This window comes from Misgurnus anguillicaudatus, chromosome 6 (genome assembly GCF_027580225.2).
Source record: "Misgurnus anguillicaudatus chromosome 6, ASM2758022v2, whole genome shotgun sequence".
NCBI classification, from domain to species: Eukaryota; Metazoa; Chordata; class Actinopteri; order Cypriniformes; family Cobitidae; genus Misgurnus; species Misgurnus anguillicaudatus.
Window position 1 is genome coordinate 22,471,364 of NC_073342.2, and position 22,460 is coordinate 22,493,823.

Consider the following 22,460-nt stretch of genomic DNA (forward strand, 5'->3'; position numbering starts at 1 on the left):
CAGAATGACACTGAAAAATCTCTGGTTGCACATGATTGAATTAAGTTTTCTTAAAATTATTTTTCTTTAAAAGAAATTGTTGGCTCTACGTAATTTAATTATGTACACCAATTTAACACCATTAAATCAAGTTTTCTTAAAATTAAGTATTAATGTTAATTTAATTTAAAGAAAACCTAATTTAATCATGTACAACCTATGTCCAGAGTTTTTTTCAGTGTACCAAGTAAATATTTCTTACCCCATTGGCAGATATTTGTGCTTGTTTGTCTTCTTATATAAAAATTCTTAAATCAAGATGTATTTTCTTGATGAGCAAAATGAGAAAATAAGTCTAGTTGTTAGACAAAAAACATAAAATTGAAGTAAATTTGTGCTTAAAAAATGCAAAAATAAAATCTGCTAATGGGGAGAAATTTGTTCTTGAATTATTTTTTAATTAAGTGTTTAAGAAAAAAGTTTAAGATTTTTTTCTTACCCCATTCGCAAATATTTTTGCTTGTTTTTACCTTTAACTGTCACCGTCCCACAGGTGGGACGTTTGGCCTTACATATTTAAAACAAAAATTTCTTAGTCTAAACCCACACTAATCTTGACAAACTATATATTGTTGGAAAGCATGTAGTTTTCATAACCATTTTGCAAAAAGAATGACGTAGTAAGAAAAAATTCCTGAAATGTCACAGACCAACAGGTGGGCCCAAGGTGTTGTTACATATTTATTATTATAAACCTGAAATAAACTATATATTGTTGGGAAGCTAAAGAATATAGTTTTCATATTTCAAAACCATTTGATGATAGACACTTAGTAGTGACCATCATTTTGGTGAATGTCACTGACCCCTTAGGAGTACATATGAATTTGTAGATTTTTTATAATTCTAATATCCATCAAAATAAATGTATAAATCTTAAAAAATCTTGATAACCTATATATTATAGGAAAAAATGTAGTTTTCCTAAATCAAAACCTTTTTCAAGAAAATGCATCTTAATTTAAGAATTTTTAGATAGTTTTACTGAAAAAAAGACAAGAATACCAAGTAAGAATGTAATTTTTTGCATTGTAATGTCTTAAAGCAACACTATTTCCATGTAAAAGTGACTTACAGCTCCCCCATGTGGTTGAAAAGCGCAACAGTGCCTGGTATCAGACACTCTTCTGCAGGCAGGGGGAGGGGCGGGGCTGTGTGCTCTACCCTCCACCACCACTTTCAGTGTGTGCTTGTAGCAGCTAGGAGGCTGCTCAGGTTGCAGCAAAAGTACAATTTGTCCAGTTAAAAGTAGAGACATTATTTAAAGATAGAAAAACTACATAGTGTTGCTTTAATGTAATTTTGCTTCTTAGGTAAATGTATCATAATTTAAGAATTTAGATACTTAAAATTTTTCAAGGTGCTACACAAAACAATAAAAAACTTTAGATTAAAAGGTATGAAAGAAATGGTTCTTTTTGAAATCTTTGACTGAACGATTCTTTAGGGAACCAAAAATGACCTTTTGTAGCCTTTTGAGTCTAGGTTTTAAATGATCCATAATTATGTTTTTCAACAAACGCTGAATTACACAATTAAAATCTTAAGTGTTTTACAATTATTTCTGATGTGTATATTTTTCATTTATTACTATGACATTGACAATGCAGATCCATATTTCACAGATAATCCTGAAGTTTAACAAATTTGCAGAAGCTGCAACAATGTTGTTTTCCATTCATCTGGGATCACCTCTCCATCTAGCTATCCTGCTCTCCCTTTGGGGCTTTCTTAACATAACATTAGCTCTACCACCAACCATGCCTCCGATCTTCAAAGACACACCCTTCTCTGTTATCTGGAACGCCCCTACCCCAGTATGCGAGAAGCTTGAAATCAATTTGGACACTTCAGTGTTCAATGCCGTCACCACACCAGCCAGCGTCCCCGACCAATTTCTGAACCTCTTCTACGCCCAACGTATTGGTCTGTACCCTTACGTAAACCTGGAGACCAAAGAGGAGTTTAATGGCGGCATTCCCCAAAAGGCCAACCTGACAGCCAGCCTGTTAAAAGAACTTGACGATGTCAAATATTACATCCCGTGGTTCTACCAAGGTTTGGCCGTGATCGACTGGGAGGCGTGGCGACCGCTATGGGATAGAAATTGGAGTTCTAAACAAATCTACAGGGAGCTCTCCATTCAATATGCACAGGAGAAAAACCCATCTCTGTCCTCCGAAGAGACTGTAGCTTTGGCCAAAAAGCAGTTTCAAGCGGCCGCTAGGGCTTATATGGAAGGCACATTAAAGCTTGGGATCGAAATGAGGCCAAACTACCTCTGGGGCTATTATTTATTCCCTGACTCTTACAATTATGGATGGGAGCAGCCTGGTTATACCGGCGAATGTTCAGAACAAGAGCAGATCTTGAATGATGAGCTCCTTTGGCTATGGAACTCAAGCACGGCATTGTTTCCTTCTGCGTACCTGCCGCTAGCCCTTCAGAACAACCAAAACGCAGCTTACTTTGTTCGTGGACGAGTACAGGAGGCCGTCCGGGTGTCTGCTTTGCCAAATCATCCCTACACCTCTCCGATTTATGTATACTTGCGTCCTCTGTTTCGGGATCAGTCAGAGATATACCTGAGTGAGGTGAGGCATTATGAAAACAGTTAATAAACAATTCATGAATCTTCATAAAAAATCCTTTCTTTGTATTTTTTAGACGGATCTGGTCAATACTATTGGGGAGAGTGCAGCTCTGGGGGCATCAGGGGCTGTGCTATGGGGGGCCACCGCAGATTATAACAACAAGGTAATGTCCAATATATGTGACCCTATATAAAATCATAACATAAAGTACATTCTGTGAACATAACCTTATATTTTTATATTGACTGAGAAAGTGCATGTCAAAAATTGAAATTAATCACAGAATCTCTCTTCATTTATAGGAATCATGTGAAGCTCTGTCTGCCTATCTGTCCTCCACTCTTAACCCTTATATAACCAATGTGACAGCAGCCGCTAAACTTTGCAGTAGCACGCTGTGTCAAAACAAAGGCCGCTGTGTGCGCAAGAATCCTCAATCAAACACCTATCTGCATCTGAATCCGAAACATTTCAACATCCTGAAGAGTCGTGGTCAATATTTGGCCGTGGGGACGCCTTCCCTTGATGACATCAGGCAGTTTTTGGACGACTTCACCTGTCAGTGTTACGCGGGTCAGAAATGTGCAGCCAAAATGCCGGACGCCCTTCCAACAACTCCAGTGGTTGTTCGTGTAACCTCATATGAGACAAACACATTTTGATGTGTCTCATTAAACAAATAAACATAAATAAAAAGGTAATGGTATTTTTGAATAAAAGACTTTCTCTTATGATTTATTCACCATCGTGCCATACTAGGTGAACTCCTATGTATATAATACATAAAAATTTAGAAAATATACAATATAGAATTAATGTATAATATATATATATATATAAGTGCTGTTAATGTCATACTTAACATGTTAGATAGGAAATAAACAGCGATACAAGGTTCTGTAAGTTTGTGTGATTACTTTGCTTACAGACGTTTGCTGCATAGTTGCATTTTTTCTAGTTAGTTACCGAATCTGTTACTGTAGTTAATGTAGTGATTACTTTTATTTCTGGCACTTCTTATATGACTATGTCTCTAATAAGATCGGTCACAAACATGATTCCTGCACGATCAAATGTGTTGCATGTTATTAACTTACTGTCATGCATTGTGTGCAACATTTTTTGTCTCCCTCTTCATGTTTTGTCCACTTTCCCGATTGCAAAAAAACTCTTAAGCCTCTTAAAAGTCCTTGCCTGTGCAAACAATTTTGACCTTAAGACCTCTTTTAAGTACGACGGGGTTAAGATGCTTTCTGAATTACTTTTTTCTTTACTAGGATTTTTTCTTTAATTTTAAGAGTAAACGCCCACATTTCTAAGAATTTTCTGAGAATTGCGTCACTAGGAGCTACTTTTTGCATTAAGATTCTTTATGAATACGGGCCCTGGACCCGTATGTATAAAGCCGCTCAGAGTAAAATTTTAGTCTTAAAGGAACAGTATGTAGGATTGTGGCCAAAACTGGTATTGCAATCACAAAACTTGTGGCTAAAACTGGTACTGCAATCACACAACTGGTGGCCAATACACAAAATGACAACATAAACATCAGTTGAGGGCTGCAACTCCACCTTTTAAATGACAATACTCTGGCCAGACCACTGTTGTCAGTGATATAAGTATTTGAAATGAAAATGATTTTTTAATGTCTAGTGACACATCAAGGCCATTTTATGATTAATTGATATCAATTTCTTACATACTGTTCCTTTAAGTGTGTCAAAATTCTAAGAATGACGTCACTTTACTCTTATTTCTAGACTTAAGAATAAGTTTGATTTATAATGCCTCATAAGTGTTAAGACTAGGTCTCAGCTCCTAAATTATTTGAGAGAGCTGGAGAGGTCTCTTAACCTAGTTAAAAGTAACAAGAGGCCAGCAGAGAGGTGGAGATCATTCACTTTACAACAAAAGAATGTGTTAGAATTACTTTAATTCAAATGTATTTTTATAGCACTTTTGAAAAAAATTATTGTTGCATTGTTCCAGAGAAGAAAATGTACAATAAATACATGTTAGTAGTATATAGACAGTAGATAGGAATTAATATAACATGTAATATAAAGAGTATAGGGTTTTTTATAAAATGTATATTATATTAATATACAGTATAAGATGTATATTAGTGAAACAAGTGCTTGCACAGTATACCAAGAATTTTTATGGGATTATTAAGACAGCAATGGTATATACTTAAATGTATATAAATTTGAATAATATACACTGTAAAAAGTTAAAAGTTGGATCAAATTATTGATAATGCCTAAAGATGTAATGTTTAAAGAACTTAAATTTCTCAGTTTAAGTTAAATAATTAAAGTTAAAAATGTTTAAATATTAGGTGTTACCAATTGAAGTAAGTTTTTAAGTAGAGCCGCTTTTACATTTTACAGTTTATGATAGGTAAATAAAACACCATAAAATGTAAATAAAATCTACAATAAAAAATGTGAAAATCTACAAGTTTGCAGTGACACTATAACTGTAAAGTGATATTAATAGAGTATACAACCCTGACCCAAACCATAATGTTAGATTGTTTTGTTTTACAAATTAATATTTGGCTGTAGATGTATTGTCTTAATCATTTAATCATAAAGGGAAAGATGTGTTACGTTAGCTTACTTTGCGTTTTACCTCATTGCTCCTCATTCTGCATTTACAAATAAATAAATAGGCCCACTGAATTTGTTTTTTAAACGGTCATATTTATAAAAAAGCAACAATATATGTAACATTAATACTAGCAATAAAGATATTTACTTGGCACTACAATTATGATATATTAAGACGGTAAAACCGCATATGCGCTAGTTATCCACGAAAAATCACTGCCAGAGAAATTCCTTCACCGCCACAGACAACACATCCTCACTCCCAACTCGTAACATATTGACGCTTGGTCAGGAGCCCTTTGCGTCAATACTATACGCACAGGGTACCCCTTTAGCGTTATTTTTTGACGTCCTGGGTTTCCCAATGACTTCTATAGGAACGCCTGCGGCGTTGACATTTGACGTGTTAAGCACGGGTAAAATGAGAACAAAAATAGGAATAAAATAAGCATAAAAATAAAGAATTTGCTACAATAAATTAGTTATGGCAGGGATTGTCATACTGTTTTTAATGTGCTGCGATTATGTTTGGTTATTCAATGATTAATCATTGCAAACGCAATGCAATGCAATTAACATTTTACACATTTTTACATTATATTTATTTAATTGTTTGTTTGTTTATTTATTTATTGGTTGGTTGGTTGGTTGGTTGGTTGGTTGGTTTATTGATAGATTTTTATTTTATTTTTTTTATTAATAAATCCAACAATTACTACCGCTGACGTCACTGTAAGGCGCGATCCATTGCGATTTTACACTTGGTAAGTAGAACAGACATCAATATGGGAACAATCCTTAAATTTGCGTAGTAATAATCGTTCAATCACGGTAAAATTTTGTGTTTAGAACCTTTAGAAGTGTCTCACGGCATTTCGTGATTTGGTCACGAAATTTAATCTATTTATTCGTGGCAGGAACACGTTTATTTCGTTATTTTCATAATTCCAGCACGTTTTTTAAACTAATGTATTTCAATTGGATGGATCTTTCGTGCATATAGCACGATTTTTTCTGCCAGTCGGGCTGCAGTAGGGAAGCTAAACATTTATTCACAAGATCTTATCAAGACTGCAATATATAAGAATAAATAGGAATCGGCAACAATTAACGATCTATGCCAGCGCAAGTCAATATTTATCTGGTCATTTTCAACTGGTTTTTAATGTTAAAAGTCCCTCGCAGTCAACAGCTGTTTCCGGTGAGTTCTCAACTGCAGGATCAATAGCATTCAGCAGTGAGTTTAACAACGCTCAAATGTGGGTAAAATAACATTCAGAGAGGAGTTTTATTAAAACAGCGTTCAACTGCATGTAAGACAACCTTTTAGAGGTGAGTTTAACAACGCTCCACGGCGCGTGAGATTAAGTATTTTAAGCGTTTTCTGATCATGTATTGCTTATTAGACGTGATGCATGCTGGGTGTTAAATAATTTTTATCAAATGATCGTTGATGTTAATAAATATAGATCTAAATATACATTTTACTTGTGTTCGATTAATTAATAAGTTGTTTAATTATTAATTTGTTTATTTAAAGTCCTGTAATAACTGTAACGTCATCGAATGAGACGAAGGTCCATGGCTGTTTCAACTCGGAAGTTGAGATGAAGGTAATTCTTACATTTACAGAGCAAAAAAAATTTAATCGTAACAATAAGTTGTGTTTGGAACATTATAATGTATACGGTAGCAATCTTAGGATGGTAAATAATAGAAGTCATTAAAAATAACTTCGTTGCACCACATATGCAGTAGGCTAATAGCAAAATAGCTATAATTTATTCTGTCGCAAATAAGGTAACTAATCATGCAAGATTCAGGGAAATGCAAGATTTCAGTAGTGATATGTTACCTATATTACACTAGCTCGCAACTATTAAGCCAATTTTAGCCAACATGATCAGACGAAGAACAGTGTTGCCAGATTGGTTTGTTTTCCAGCCCAGTAATTATTTAAAATCCACACAAAATTATACAATAAACGGTCAGATATGATCTATAATTAAACAATACAACTTAATTCATAACAGCACCTATTGTGGCTCATCATGTTTTAATATGAAATAATTAAAGCCAATTTTAGCCAACACGATCAGTATACATTATACAAGTTTAACTGTTTAAAATCAATGTCACATAGATTTGAGCTTAATTTTCAATTTTCCCACACAGATGAAAAGAATACTGATGTAAAATGTATGTGCACACACACGCACACACTTACATTTTACGTCTGTGTCTGTCTTGTTAAACTGTACTTGTCAGTCTTTCTGTAGTGCTCTCTGTCTTGAGTGTTTCTATATGTTTGTGTTTCTGCTCATCACCATGTCCATCCATTCAGAACTCCAAGAACATCTCTTGATCTTGGATAAGTTGGTTGATGGTCAAGAACTAAAGGATGAGCTCCAAAGTCTTGATGACTTTCTTGGTGAACTGCAAGAAAGGCAGCAGCACCAATAAAGACACCTGAGCCGAGGGTGCATTGGAGAAAAAGAGACATTGATGGAAATATTGTCTATGCAAGGCCAAGGTCAAGCAGGAATCAACAAAAGAAAGGTAAGCATTGTTTATATTTTAAATATATATTTTTATATATATATTCATATATTATATGTTATTTACATGTGAAACATAAACACACTGAATGTTATATTGCACACTGTAAACACAATCAAAGCTTCAAAACACAGTAAAAACAAGACATTTAAACAAAGAGCTTGCACCATTTCAGACTGGTAACTAGACTGTGCCGCTAGCCTTGGGACAAGTTGGAATTTTGTATGTATGTATACTTTATTGTATATTACAGATAAATGTTGCTTTGTGATGTTTTTATCCTCTAAAGCTGATCACATTCGGAACACTGATCCTCCCAATGCTCCTGACACTCATTGTGAGGTGGCCTTTGCTCCAGAGACTGTTGGTGTGTACTTCAATGTGTTTAAATTACAGAATATGACAGTGGGTTATAAGGTAAATACGTTTCTTTTCTTAAATTTGATAGAATGCTGGACCTTTTACACTCAAAGCCATTCCATGAAGTACAATTAAATGCTGTAAATATATGAACATAAAGGAAAATATAAGCAGAGATATAGCAGAGATGCCATGACTGCTGGATTCTTCCAGCCATTGCCTCCAACAACTGTTGTGGTGGATAAGGCTCTTTCCTATTGTGGTAAGTTTTGTGTATGTACATATTGTTGTATATACAACATATATCATTTTCAGAATAGTTAAACTACAGTAAAATGTTACTATTTCAATTGTACCTTTTTGTCTCATTGTTTGGTGTTGAATTTATGTGGATACTAATTATAAATATATAAAATATTATAAATAAATATTTATAAAAGAGTTTTCAACTGTTCACAGCTTTTATCAAGGTATATATTTTTGGGTTGTGTGTTTGGGTTGAACTGTAGTGTGCTGTATAAAAATTTCATCCTGAAAATCATTATGATATGGACTCATTATTTTCAAAATTAGAATTAAATTTGCTTTCTGTGTTATTTATTAAATGTATCTTTGTCACATGATGTTACAACAATTCCTATGTTAATGACATTATCAGCAAAAGTTAACACAATCAAGATATGAATTTGGAAAATGTGGGAAATAAAAATATTGTTCAGATAAAAATGTTACTCAGCACAGATTGTTATCCATGATGAAGAGGGTAGATCTGTGTAGGTTTTACTGTCCTCCCTCTCCCAGGGGCCCAGTAACAGCCCATGGAAATGTAAAAATAATGCAAATTTCAAATGGCTGTAAAGCAAAGTCTGATTAGTTTATTAAAGAGAAAAGTTGTTAGGACAACTTTTTTTGATATGTTTACTAAATAATGTTGAACAGAGATTCCTGACATGCACGGAAAGCTGTTAAAAAAGCATTTTAAAAAGTAATCACAATAAAATACCAAATTTCATTCTAACTCTTAAATATGCCATAGGGGTTTGTATGATGAACACATTTACATGCCATTTTGTTCATTAAAGATTGTATTTATTTAGTTTCATTACTAAACGTGTTTAAACTACATTGCCCATAAGCCATTGTCATTCTATCGATGGGACGGGGAAACATGGCGCTGTTAATTGTAGTTCATAGAAGGGTGTAGTACACTATAGGGTTAGGGTTGGGATCTCGATAAACGGGTAATCTCTTTTAACATAGCAATACCTAACAACAACTGACAGTATAACTAACGTCATAACCACAGCAAAACAAAGTTTGCAAAACGGATCACTTATTAATTTTGAATTATAGTTAGTCCAATCACAGCGTGTACTGCTAACGCCAATGAAACGTCACACATGTCTATATATGGTAATCACGTGCACGTCCTTCCTGGATGTAATGATCAGCACGGCTGTAAATCACTGTAGGTACGATTATGAATGTGTATATTTATTATACACGCACAAACACACACAACAAAAAGTTTTCTCAGTAATCTAAGCAAATAATTGGTTTCATTGATATAAACCTGAAGGTAAATAATATGATATAATTGTTGCAGATCTATATACTGTATATGAAATAAATAATACAATATTTCAAAATGTTTCACGTTTGTTTAGAAAATAAAATTAAGTTATTGTAGCATGCAGGCTGATATAAAAAAGATGCTTTTTGTATAGCCAAATATAAAATATGTTTGAATATGACTAAATTTTATTATTTTACTCTGAATAAATGTAAGTAAATAACAAATTTTTTATAACAATTATAAATGTTAAAGTTACTCTTATCTAATAAGACATTTCAATCAGGACTACAAAATTTAAGGGGGATTTAAATAGCTTTTTAAAATAGTTTTTGTGGTACTTATTCCTGGCTGGCATATCATAGTTCAAGTAGACTTACCTGTACTAAAACTGCACTCCAAAACTCTTTAAATATAAAGCCTTTGGGAATTTCATTATGACAAACAGCACTAACTCTCTACCTTATGATCTTGCATGGGACACCTCTTGTCTGCTGTGTAGTTCATGACAAATACAGAGTTTTTAAAATACAAAATTCAAAACATAAAAACAAAAAACACTAAAAGAGACTGGGTACTGTGCAAAAACTTTAATAAAGAACAGCAAGCAAAGACAATCAAAAACAATTGAAAGGTGCTTGATAATAAAAAGGTGTAGGCTGTCATGCTGAAAGCTGGTTGGGATGTGGGACTTGTGTTGGAATTCGCTGGCGGTCTCCCATGTGTCATCCCAGGTTTTGCCACTGTAATATCAAAGTGCAGATAATGTCATAAGAACACATAGTACAAATGTGAGGTACTTGTACTTAACTGGCAGATTTTTCTCCACATTTTCTGGTGTCTGTTGTTAAAGTAGTAGTTACTTTTAATTAAAATATCCATACAGTTCTTTTATATTGAAAGCCATCACTGCTGAAAAAAAAAACAGCATAGACAAGCATCATTTCCATGCTGGTCTATGCTGGTGGTCACCAGCAAACCAGCACCAAAACAAAACATATGTGGGTCTTGCTGGGATGCACCTCCAAATGTAGTGATGACTCCAAAAATGTGGTTGATAACTGAATTATTAAGTTGTCATTAGTGAGTTAAGGATATTATCCTATTTGTTAAGGTAACTAAGCTATTTTATATAAGTGGAGTAAGTTAAACAATTACTGCATGTTTTCATGTGTTCCAGATCTGGCAGTTCGGGATAGTGTCTGCATTTTGATCCTATTAATCACTCCTACTATTGTAATGCATTGGGTGGATGTCCTGCTAGGTTAATAAATAACAAAATGTATGATCAGAATAAATTGTAGTCAGCTGAGGCTTGGACCTGAAAAATGTTATTCCTTACGTCACAAGTTAACAAGCGAAGTACATTTTCATGAATGGAAACTGAAATTTAAAGCAACAAACAAAAATCTCTGATATTCCATGACTGACTTTCAATGTCTGTAAAAGACCTATAAAATTCCATAATATTCCAGAAATTCCATGAACCGTGAGAACCCTGACTGTATCCACTTCAATCACAAATTCCAAGATGTTAAAAGAATATTCTAAATAGATATAAGGTAGATCAATCTCTCGTTTATCTACAAAATTCTGGAATAGTCTTTCAAGCATTCCACATTCCACACTAATCTGCATTGCAATGGAATAAACGTAACAAGATAATAAAACATAACTTACCACACAGAGCACGGTCACCAGTGAACTTCCAATTCAGCTTTCCCCTACACACACACACACACACACACACACACACACACACACACACACACACACACACACACACACACACACACACACACACACACACACAGATTATTTTAACTCTTTAAGCAATTACTGGACATTATCTTTGAAAGGTCAGAATCAGTCACTGAGACAAGCAGCACTCAGCTTAATAAATAATATTTTACCTTATTTATCAACTCCCCAGTTATTTTATCGACAACCTGAAATGATGAAGAGAAAAAGTACATTTTAATAAGACATGAATGCCATGCTTTGTAACAATCACATGAGTCCCTATTTATGTCAAGTGATATACAGTTCTTTCCAGTAGTGTCAAATGAATTTGTGCTTGTTTTTGTCAATCAACCAAAATGTATTGGGTTGGTATTCCCAAAGACCTCTTAGCTTAAGTCAGGAATTTATATTGACCACAGCCCTTGGACAATGGCCTCTAAAACACTGTGAACTGGCTAACAATTACCTGGTTAGGTAAATGAATTCAATATACATGAAGATAGATTTGACTAGGAGCAAATTGTGGAGTAAGATGTAATAGGAAAAAAGTTACCCTTTATTCCAGGGTTCCCAAAATCCCACCCCGGAGGGCCGGAGCACTACAGAGCCCAGGTCCAGCCCCAATAAATTTTACCCACCTGTGATTTTCTAGTGATCATGAAGACCTTGATCAGGTGTGTTTGATCAGGGCTGGAGCCAAACTCTGCAGTGCCCCGGCCCTCCAGGGTTAGATTTGGGGAACCCTTTATGGTATAGTTTGAAGCCATGGTATAGTTTGAAAAGGCAAAGACGTGATAGTGAGCATGTCAGAGGAGGTGGGAAAGAAAGTGGAGGAAAATAGTTGTAAAAGTAATAGGAGCAAGAGAGGTTGGAGAGAGTCTAGAGGACAGAGGAACAAGATTTAATGCAAATACAGCCTCAGACTCCTTGTTGAGATTCTCCGGCCGTTCCATGACGATGCTCTCTGGCAGCTCCACGGCGAGGCTCTCCGGCAGGTCCTTTTTATCCCGTTTCCCAGTAAATACAATTGACTTGTATCCGACAGCCTCAAGTTTCCGCACCTGAAATGAAAAAGTAAATGAGCTGTAACCATAAAAGATTCTTTTATAAAACATATGACTTTTGAACTGTAACCTTATTTTCGAAGTTGTTTTTGAACAATTATTGTGTTTATTGTTCACTAGCACTATGAATGGTTTTACTGGATGGATGTGTGGATAAAGATCATGAGTGCACGTGTGCCACATACATACACAACATATTATGTTTTGTAGAGATTTACTGTGTTTGTATCAGCTATTATGGCAACCCCTAACTGTAAAAATTATACCGGTCTTCCTGAATTTCATAATAAACATTAAAAAGACAGTCAAAACAGCACACTCGTGTCCCTTGCAATACGATACCATAAAGATGGCGGCACAAACATTTACATCAAAAATAAGGTGGATACAATCAATGGTTAATTCCAGACTCATTCTCCCATTGACATTATAACTTTCTTAATACTTGACAGCGAACACAACTTATTGATACTCTTCAACACAATTTAGCTAAATATGGATTCTTCCATGTATGAAATAAGCCTATGTTTGTAAAAGCCAGACCATATTGGTTAGGGATGCACCGATACCAATACTGGTATCGGCTTCAATACCACATTTTCTAAAGTACTCGTTAAAAGTCCCCCCATACCATGGATCGATACCCCGGTCTGAGAAATGTCTATGTTTGAGCAGCGTGTAAGGGGTTAATGCCTCTTGTGTTGTCCAAAGAGGCAGAGTTTACAACAAACTGTAAAACTAGTCCCTTGTTTTTTTGTTAAAGTATATGACTAAAGCTGTTACCTGTAAATTTAAATCATGTTTTTTTTATTATTATTATTAAGTACTCGGTATCGGTATCAGCAAGTACTAAAATGCAAATACTCGTACTCATATTCCTAAAAAGTGGTATCGGTGCATCCCTAGTGCTAGTCTTATATTATGTGAAAAACATGCGCACTTCATTTGAAATATGAACACTTTCACTTACTGCAATACAGGCAGAATTAATTATACGCCCAGCATTTCTGCTTTTAAGGACAGATTTCCCCCACTGGCTATCCAGTGACCTGACTTTTTTTGGTGGACAAGCTTGCAAAGCAGACATGGAAAGTTTTCCTGCTTACCAGATATGGGCCTTGTCATGACTAAATATGCACAAATACAAACAGATAGACAAAGATGACCAGACAAAACAAATACAAAGGTAAACATACTAAAAGGACCTGATGAGAGAGAAAAAAACTTTTTAGATTAATACATATTACATTTTCACCAGTATTCTTCATCAGTCTGGTAAAACGGGAAGTTTTGCACTCATTTGGTTGGTTTTGGGTTGTAGGCTACTATGTGCAATAAAAAGGGTTTGGGCAGGTGGAATTTTAAAATTATTAGGGAGAGGACAGAAATGGAAAATAATTTTACAGTTGCAATGTAAATTGTAGGCTCCTATGTAATCTCTGAAAGAGCAATTAAATTATTCATAATTTCATATTAAAACATGATTCCCAATTGGTGCTGTTATGAATTAAGTTGTATTGTTTTATTATAGATCATATCTGACCGTTTATTGTATAATTTTGTGTGGATTTTAAATAATTACTGGGCTGGAAAACAAACCAATCTGGCAACACTGTTCTTCGTCTGATTATGTTGACTAAAATTGGCTTAATAGTTGCGAGCTAGTGTAATATAGGTAACATATCACTACTGAAATCTTGCATTTCCCTGAATCTTGCATGATTAGTTACCTTATTTGCGACAGAATGAATTATAGCTATTTTGCTATTAGCCTACTGCATATGTGGTGCAACGAAGTCATTTTTAATGACTTCTATTATTTACCATCCCAAGATTGCTACCGTATACATTATAATGTTCCAAACACAACTTATTGTTACGATTAAAAATTTTTGCTCTGTAAATGTAAGAATTACCTTCATCTCAACTTCCGAGTTGAAACAGCCATGGACCTTCGTCTCATTCGATGACGTCACAGTTATTACAGGACTTTAAATAAACAAATTAATAATTAAACAACTTATTAATTAATCGAACACAAGTAAAATGTATATTTAGATCTATATTTATTAACATCAACGATCATTTGATAAAAATTATTTAACACCCAGCATGCATCACGTCTAATAAGCAATACATGATCAGAAAACGCTTAAAATACTTAATCTCACGCGCCGTGGAGCGTTGTTAAACTCACCTCTAAAAGGTTGTCTTACATGCAGTTGAACGCTGTTTTAATAAAACTCCTCTCTGAATGTTATTTTACCCACATTTGAGCGTTGTTAAACTCACTGCTGAATGCTATTGATCCTGCAGTTGAGAACTCACCGGAAACAGCTGTTGACTGCGAGGGACTTTTAACATTAAAAACCAGTTGAAAATGACCAGATAAATATTGACTTGCGCTGGCATAGATCGTTAATTGTTGCCGATTCCTATTTATTCTTATATATTGCAGTCTTGATAAGATCTTGTGAATAAATGTTTAGCTTCCCTACTGCAGCCCGACTGGCAGAAAAAATCGTGCTATATGCACGAAAGATCCATCCAATTGAAATACATTAGTTTAAAAAACGTGCTGGAATTACGAAAATAACGAAATAAACGTGTTCCTGCCACGAATAAATAGATTAAATTTCGTGACCAAATCACGAAATGCCGTGAGACACTTCTAAAGGTTCTAAACACAAAATTTTACCGTGATTGAACGATTATTACTACGCAAATTTAAGGATTGTTCCCGTCTATATTGATGTCTGTTCTACTTACCAAGTGTAAAATCGCAATGGATCGCGCCTTACAGTGACGTCAGCGGTAGTAATTGTTGGATTTATTAATAAAAAAAATAAAATAAAAATCTATCAATAAACCAACCAACCAACCAACCAACCAATAAATAAATAAACAAACAAACAATTAAATAAATATAATGTAAAAATGTGTAAAATGTTAATTGCATTGCATTGCGTTTGCAATGATTAATCATTGAATAACCAAACATAATCGCAGCACATTAAAAACAGTATGACAATCCCTGCCATAACTAATTTATTGTAGCAAATTCTTTATTTTTATGCTTATTTTATTCCTATTTTTGTTCTCATTTTACCCGTGCTTAACACGTCAAATGTCAACGCCGCAGGCGTTCCTATAGAAGTCATTGGGAAACCCAGGACGTCAAAAAATAACGCTAAAGGGGTACCCTGTGCGTATAGTATTGACGCAAAGGGCTCCTGACCAAGCGTCAATATGTTACGAGTTGGGAGTGAGGATGTGTTGCCACAGAACTAGACCTATATTGCAATTTCGCAATGCATAAACAGAAATACAAAAAAAAAAACAGAAATTCCAGGATGTTTTCTGCACTTAAGCCAATATCTTTGCAGTATCCTTCTTGTTTTATTTTTTGTACATTCTGCCACTCACAGGTGCGAAAATGCTTACGTCAGAATTCGTCAAGTCGTACAGTAAAATCTTGTCATGTGTGACTGCGTACTGTCACGACCGGTTTACACACCGGATAAATAAACTAAAGAAGAACCCAAACGCAGACACGAACTACAAAAATAAACTATAATTTTATTACAACAGAACATAAATACCCACGAGGGGGTAAAACAGAATATAAACTAAACACTGGTAAGAAACGTAACATAAACTGGAACAAACAGGAACTTGCAACAGAGCACACGGAGAACATGAAACTCTGACATACAACAACGCACGCACACCACACAGAGAACACAAGGGCATTATATAGACAGCACATCAATGGGGAACAGGTGAACATAATTAATCACTTAAGACACGAGTACATAAGGGAGTAGGGTAAAAGTGACAAGACACTGGGAACACGTGTTACACATACATGATGTGAAAACACACGTATTCCAACATAAACACAATGCTGCCATAGTCTTGCCCTCTAACATACCGCCTGGATAATAACCAGGGTCAGGCAAGACTATGACAGCCACAAAACACTGGGAACACGTGTTACACAGACATGATGTGAAACACACGTGTTCCCACGTATACACAATGCTTCCATGGTCTTGCCCTCCAACATCCAACCTGGATCATAACCAAGGTCAGGCAAGACCATGACAGACACAAAACACTGGGAACATGTGGAAGCCACACAACTATATGCCTCCACATGCTCCCACACAGAACATAGTACTGTCATGGTCTTGCCAGATACACTCAGACCTGAGTCTATTACAAAAGCTCTGGCAAGCCCATGACAGTACCCCCAACTACAAAGACGGATACCAGACGTCACAAACAAAATGAAACAAAGACATTAAACACGAGGAACGAGAGACTGCACAACAGAAGACACCCATGACAATACTACAATAAACATCAATGGAAGACAAACATAAGTAATCAATGGATTAGGATGACTTAACAAAAATAATAAACAAGGGAGGGGGGGTGGAACAACAACAGAAGGTGTAACATGTCCATTGTGACCAAAACGAGTCCCAAAGTTCTGTTGTTGCCATGCTGTGGCATAACGTGGTCTTGGCTGCGCCGGCGGGTGACGTGTCTCCGGCTGCACCGGCGGGTGACGTGTCTCCGGCTGCACCGGCGGGTGACGTGTCTCCGGCTGCACCGGCGGGTGACGTGTCTCCGGCTGCACGGGCGTGTGACGTGTCTCCGGCTGCACCGGCGGGTGACGTGTCTCCGGCTGCACCGGCGGGTGACGTGTCTCCGGCTGCACCGGCGGGTGACGAGTCTCCGGCTGCACCGCCGGGTGACGTGTCTCCGGCTGCACCGGCGGGTGACGAGTCACCGGCTGCACCGGTGGGTGACGAGTCTCCGTCCGCGCCGGCGGGTGAGTCTCTAGCTGTGCCGGTTCCGAAGCCTTCTTCGTCCTCTTTTTCCTCCGTCTAGAGGCAGGGAGTGCAAGATGGGAATCGGGCGCCGAAATGGTCTCCGGCGCCGGGGAGACGGGAGTCGACCTCTCCAGCCTGATCGCCCCGGTCATAATGCTCCTCGGGCTGGACTGTCGGTTGTCGAGACAGTCCACCAGGTCCCAATAGGGTAGATGGAGTAATCCCTCTCTCTCCCGAAAAGGTGGAGGCTCGTTCATACCCGCTACTAAATAAGCGCTGGCGAGAACCTCCGGATAACACCCCTTGCTTTTCTCCACCGCCCGGGCATAATCCCTGAAGGGAAGACTCCTCTGCGGTGGGAATGGACCACCGCCAGAGAGTGTCTGTTGCGAAATGGAGGACCACCACTCTGGGTCTGAAGCACACTTCATAGCTCGTCTGCTGGGTTCAGTTTGGTGCGTGCGTTATGTCACAACCGGTTTACACACCGGATAAATAAACTAAAGAAGAACCCAAACGCAGACACGAACTACAAAAATAAACTATAATTTTATTACAACAGAACATAAATACCCACGAGGGGGTAAAACAGAATATAAACTAAACACTGGTAAGAAACGTAACATAAACTGGAACAAACAGGAACTTGCAACAGAGCACACGGAGAACATGAAACTCTGACATACAACAACGCACGCACACCACACAGAGAACACAAGGGCATTATATAGACAGCACATCAATGGGGAACAGGTGAACATAATTAATCACTTAAGACACGAGTACATAAGGGAGTAGGGTAAAAGTGACAAGACACTGGGAACACGTGTTACACATACATGATGTGAAAACACACGTATTCCCACATAAACACAATGCTGCCATAGTCTTGCCCTCTAACATACCGCCTGGATAATAACCAGGGTCAGGCAAGACTATGACAGCCACAAAACACTGGGAACACGTGTTACACAGACATGATGTGAAACACACGTGTTCCCACGTATACACAATGCTCCCATGGTCTTGCCCTCCAACATCCAACCTGGATCATAACCAAGGTCAGGCAAGACCATGACAGACACAAAACACTGGGAACATGTGGAAGCCACACAACTATATGCCTCCACATGCTCCCACACAGAACATAGTACTGTCATGGTCTTGCCAGATACACTCAGACCTGAGTCTATTACAAAAGCTCTGGCAAGCCCATGACACGTACGAATTTCGCATAAACTCACTCGTGTTGTGTGCGAGAGCTCACGATGTTCCGGCCGTCAGAATTCGCACCGTGTATGCCCAGCTTAAGTAGTTGCAATCAATTTATTTAAGGTACGTTTAAACAAAAGTTTTTCTTTTGTTTCGTATTTCTAGTATTTTATTTTTTTTTGTTTAAATTTAGCTTAAATAAATTGATTGCGACCACTTACCTTAAAAAAATTGAGTAAATTGAATGAATCATTATTTTCAGTGTAGGATACCAGCTGTAGTTGCACAAGGCTCTACATAAGGGACTGCCCGGTTGCCCGGGGCCAGTGTGAGAGAAACTCGGGCCAGTAAATCGTATTGTCACTTGCCCGATCGGGCCAGTGCTTCACCCTCAGTCACTAAAATATATTTTCTCCTGCATGGGGAACATTTTCATGGCTTGGGAATGCACACATACCTAAACAGCTTACTCTTCTATGAATCAAAGTCAGAATTACACCACTGAGTTACAAATAGTTCAACAGAACAAGTGTGCGCTGATAGGGTAGTACCTCTGATAGCACCTGAACAATAACATAAGAGGGATAACTCCCCCAAAAGCCTGATGGGCTGTGCTACACAACATTGAGACCAAACATAGTGTTCATTTACCTACCAAAACACCTCAGAACTTACCCCCATGATTGGAAGTGTTTCATCATAGGAAATATCTTGTCCACTTAAATCATCTTGCAAGACGAAAACATCATTTTCATAAAACAAACAAAAAGTTAACAACCATTACACCCCCACCCGCCCCATAGAAGATTTAGGTGCATGGTCTAGTTTAACCTGTAATGAAGATACAGTTGTCACGGTGTGAGCTTTTGCCATAGGCCAGGGGTGGCGAACGTCGGTCCTGGAGAGCCGCAGTCCTGCAGAGTTTAGCTCCAGCTCTAATCAAACACACCTGAACAGGTAATCAAGGTCTAAATAGTTACTAGAAACCTTCAGACAGGTGAGGTTTAATCAGGGTTGGAGCTAAGAACTGCAGGGCTGCGGCTCTCCAGGACCAACGTTCGCCACCCCTGCCATAGGCGGAACCTAAATTCAAGAAGATTGGTTCCGCCCGGAGACAGTTTCCGCCCGGACGACTTACCAGAAACCCCGGAACTTCCTGTAGTTTTCCAACCACAAATCAAGCTAAATGGGACACAGGTGTGTAGAGTTAACACAGCAGTTAGCGATTGGCTGAAGAGAAGAAGGGGAGGAATATAAAAGGGACTTTAAAAACACAGACGGTGTGCTTATTTTTGCTGTTTGATTGTGCTGTGTTCTGTCGGTGGTGTTGTGCTGTGTTAGTTGCTGTGGTGTTGTGCTGTGTTAGTTGCTGTGGTGTTGTGCTGTGTTAGTTGCTGTGGTGTTGTGCTGTGTTAGTTGCTGTGGTTGCCACGGAGGGATTGGAAAGTGAAGAACTGAGTGAAGGAAGATTGTTAAAGTGAGTGGTTTAGCCAACGAAGCGAAGATAGTGCTGTTTTGAAAACGGATAACTGGGAAACTTCAACAAGTGTGAGTAAACGAACTTGATAATTTGCAAGTTGCTAGTACAAAGTATCGCCTGATCTTGTGCTGTGTATTACTACGGCCCCACCGAAGAGGAAGAGAGTGGGTGAGCCGAGGAACCATCCTGAAAGTAGAGGCTTATACGTGATTGTGTTGTGTATTGTGGATGTATTGTAAGCCACCACGTAGCATTTCGGCCCAACTGGATCGAGAGAGCAGCGTGGGCGAGCCGAGGGACCATCCTGGAAGTCAAGGCTTATATGTGAGTAGTATTTCAGCCAGTGTTGTGTATGGTGGATGTTAAAGTATTACCTGATCCTGTATTGTAAGCAACCATGTAGCATTTCGGCCCCACCGGAGAGAGGAAGAGGAGTGGGTGAGTCGAAGGACCATCCCGGGAGTAAAAGCCTATACGTGAGTAGTATTTCCGCCTGGATGTATATGGTGGATATTGAAGCATTACCTGATTTTGTGTTGTGAGGGTCACGAAGTGTTGCGGCCCCATTGGATCGAGAGAGGCGTGGGCGAGCCGGGACCGCATCGGAATCGCCACCGGGGGGCCCCGTGTTCCTTTTCTATCCATCGCATCCCCTCCACCAAGAAAGACCACTCAACCGACCACAAGACGGGCCCGGGTCGAGCTTGGCTTTTGGTGAGTCCTTGTTTTCATTGTGTGTGTACACTTGATAGTTTGCAGTGTCGTGCTGTGTCCGTAGAGAGAGAAGCCATTTCGAGACCAGAGGAGTCGTTTGGATAGCCTAGCGGTTGAGAACCGTGGAGTGTGGATTGGAGAGACCTCTAGAGTGGGACCCCCTGGAGTGTGTGTGAGCGAGTCTTCTTCCCATGACTAGCGGATGGGCAGTGGTGAAGCACTTGGACGGTTGGAGTGAGTAATTGACGACGAAGACTCGTGCTAAGGGGCTGTGGGGTTGACGGCCGTGGGAAACAAGTACCCTGGTGTGGAGCCTCTCCGAAGGTTCGCCCCTGTTCGATACATCCGACGCCGTGGGTGGAGGAAGAACCAGGGAAGCGTTCGGCTCTACACTGTTGATCTTGGCATCTTGTCCCCCGACCTGGGAGGCCATAAGTTGAAGCACATAGTGCAAACCTCCTTGTTGTTAAGTCCACTGTCCCTGAGTAGAACAAAAGCGGAAGTCTTGACTTGTGTAACACTTACCTGTACCACTCATCTTTGATTACAGCACGAACCTAGAAGAGGAGAAAGTTCAGCCTTGTATAATAATTACATGTACTATTCACCTTTGCTTGCAGCACGAGCCTCAAAGAGGAGAAAAGTCCAGACTTGTGTACTACTTACCTGTACTACTCACCTGCTACCGCACGAACCTAGAAGAGGAGAAAGTTCGGCCTTGTGTAATAATTACCTGTATTCACCTTTGCTTGCAGCATGAACCTCGAAGAGGAGAAAAGTCCAGACTTGTGTACTACTTCCTGTACCTTTGTTTACAGCACGAGCCTAGAAGAGGAGAAAAGCCGAGTTGTGTACCACCTACCTTTGCTTGCAGCACGAACCTAGGAGAGGAGAAAGCCTAGTCTTGTGTGACACTTACCCTTGCGTACAGCACGAATTCAGAGGAGAAGGGAGTCCAGACTTGTACACGTGCCTGCACTCGCAAAGCGGGCCTGCGGAAGGAAAAAGAAGGCCGAGGTTAGTAACCAGTACACAGTACACTAATCATTTTCTCTGATCTGCCTCCAGGAGAAGGGGAGCGCGCCACGGGTTCAAGACCACCCACCCCTCGTGGAAGCCCCGCCTGGAGGCGCGAAGAACCTATTTTAAACTGCCCTTCCCCATTTCCACATTATTTTAAATAATTTAATAAAGATTGTTTTAATTATAATTCTTCACTTGTGTGTCTGGTCATTGGGGTGGCTTTGGGACCTCCTCGAGGTGGGAACTAGGAAGGGGTCTGCCCCGACCTGTGACACAGTCATATGATTTAACATGATTAACAAAAGCTCCTAAGCTAGATAGTTTTAAAACTACATAATCAGCAATGTCCAGAATGTTAAGATCTGTAAAATTATCAACATGCTACAACCTCATCCATTTTCATTCTCTGCAGGTTGTCCTCACAGACATTCCTTGACATTAGAAAAGACTCAAGCTCCTGGTCCATGTCTAGACAAGATGAAACACAGAATGAAGTAGGCCTACATGCATGGCTGGCTCTAAATAAAGGTTGACAAGAACTTTAATGTTACTGTGTGAGGCTGGCAACTATAGTTATGCCAGTTAATAAGGAGCCCTCACAGCTGTGCAAGTTGCAGCAACTATTTCTCCTCTCATGAAT

General features: G+C 38.4%; 1 protein-coding gene and 1 long non-coding RNA gene across 3 annotated transcripts; both read left to right on the forward strand.

Annotated features, from left to right (window-relative positions):
* The first annotated feature begins 1,665 nt into the window (after positions 1-1,665).
* LOC141364180 (hyaluronidase-5-like) lies at positions 1,666-22,442 on the forward strand. 2 transcript variants are annotated; one of them, XM_073868273.1, is made up of 4 exons: positions 1,666-2,633; positions 2,707-2,796; positions 2,936-3,330; positions 22,233-22,442. In XM_073868273.1, exons 1-3 carry the CDS (start codon positions 1,704-1,706, stop codon positions 3,293-3,295), a joined length of 1,380 nt encoding a protein of 459 aa, XP_073724374.1. In that variant the 5' UTR covers positions 1,666-1,703; the 3' UTR covers positions 3,296-3,330; positions 22,233-22,442. The 2 variants fall into 2 exon arrangements, with proteins under 2 accessions (XP_073724374.1, XP_073724373.1); XM_073868272.1 differs by lacking the exon at positions 22,233-22,442 and having other exon boundaries at positions 2,936-3,423.
* On the forward strand, positions 6,190-8,327 carry LOC141364179 (uncharacterized). Its single transcript, XR_012369831.1, has 3 exons — positions 6,190-6,861; positions 7,593-7,807; positions 8,097-8,327. It is a non-coding gene; the product is annotated as an uncharacterized lncRNA (long non-coding RNA).
* Positions 22,443-22,460: the final 18 nt, after the last annotated feature.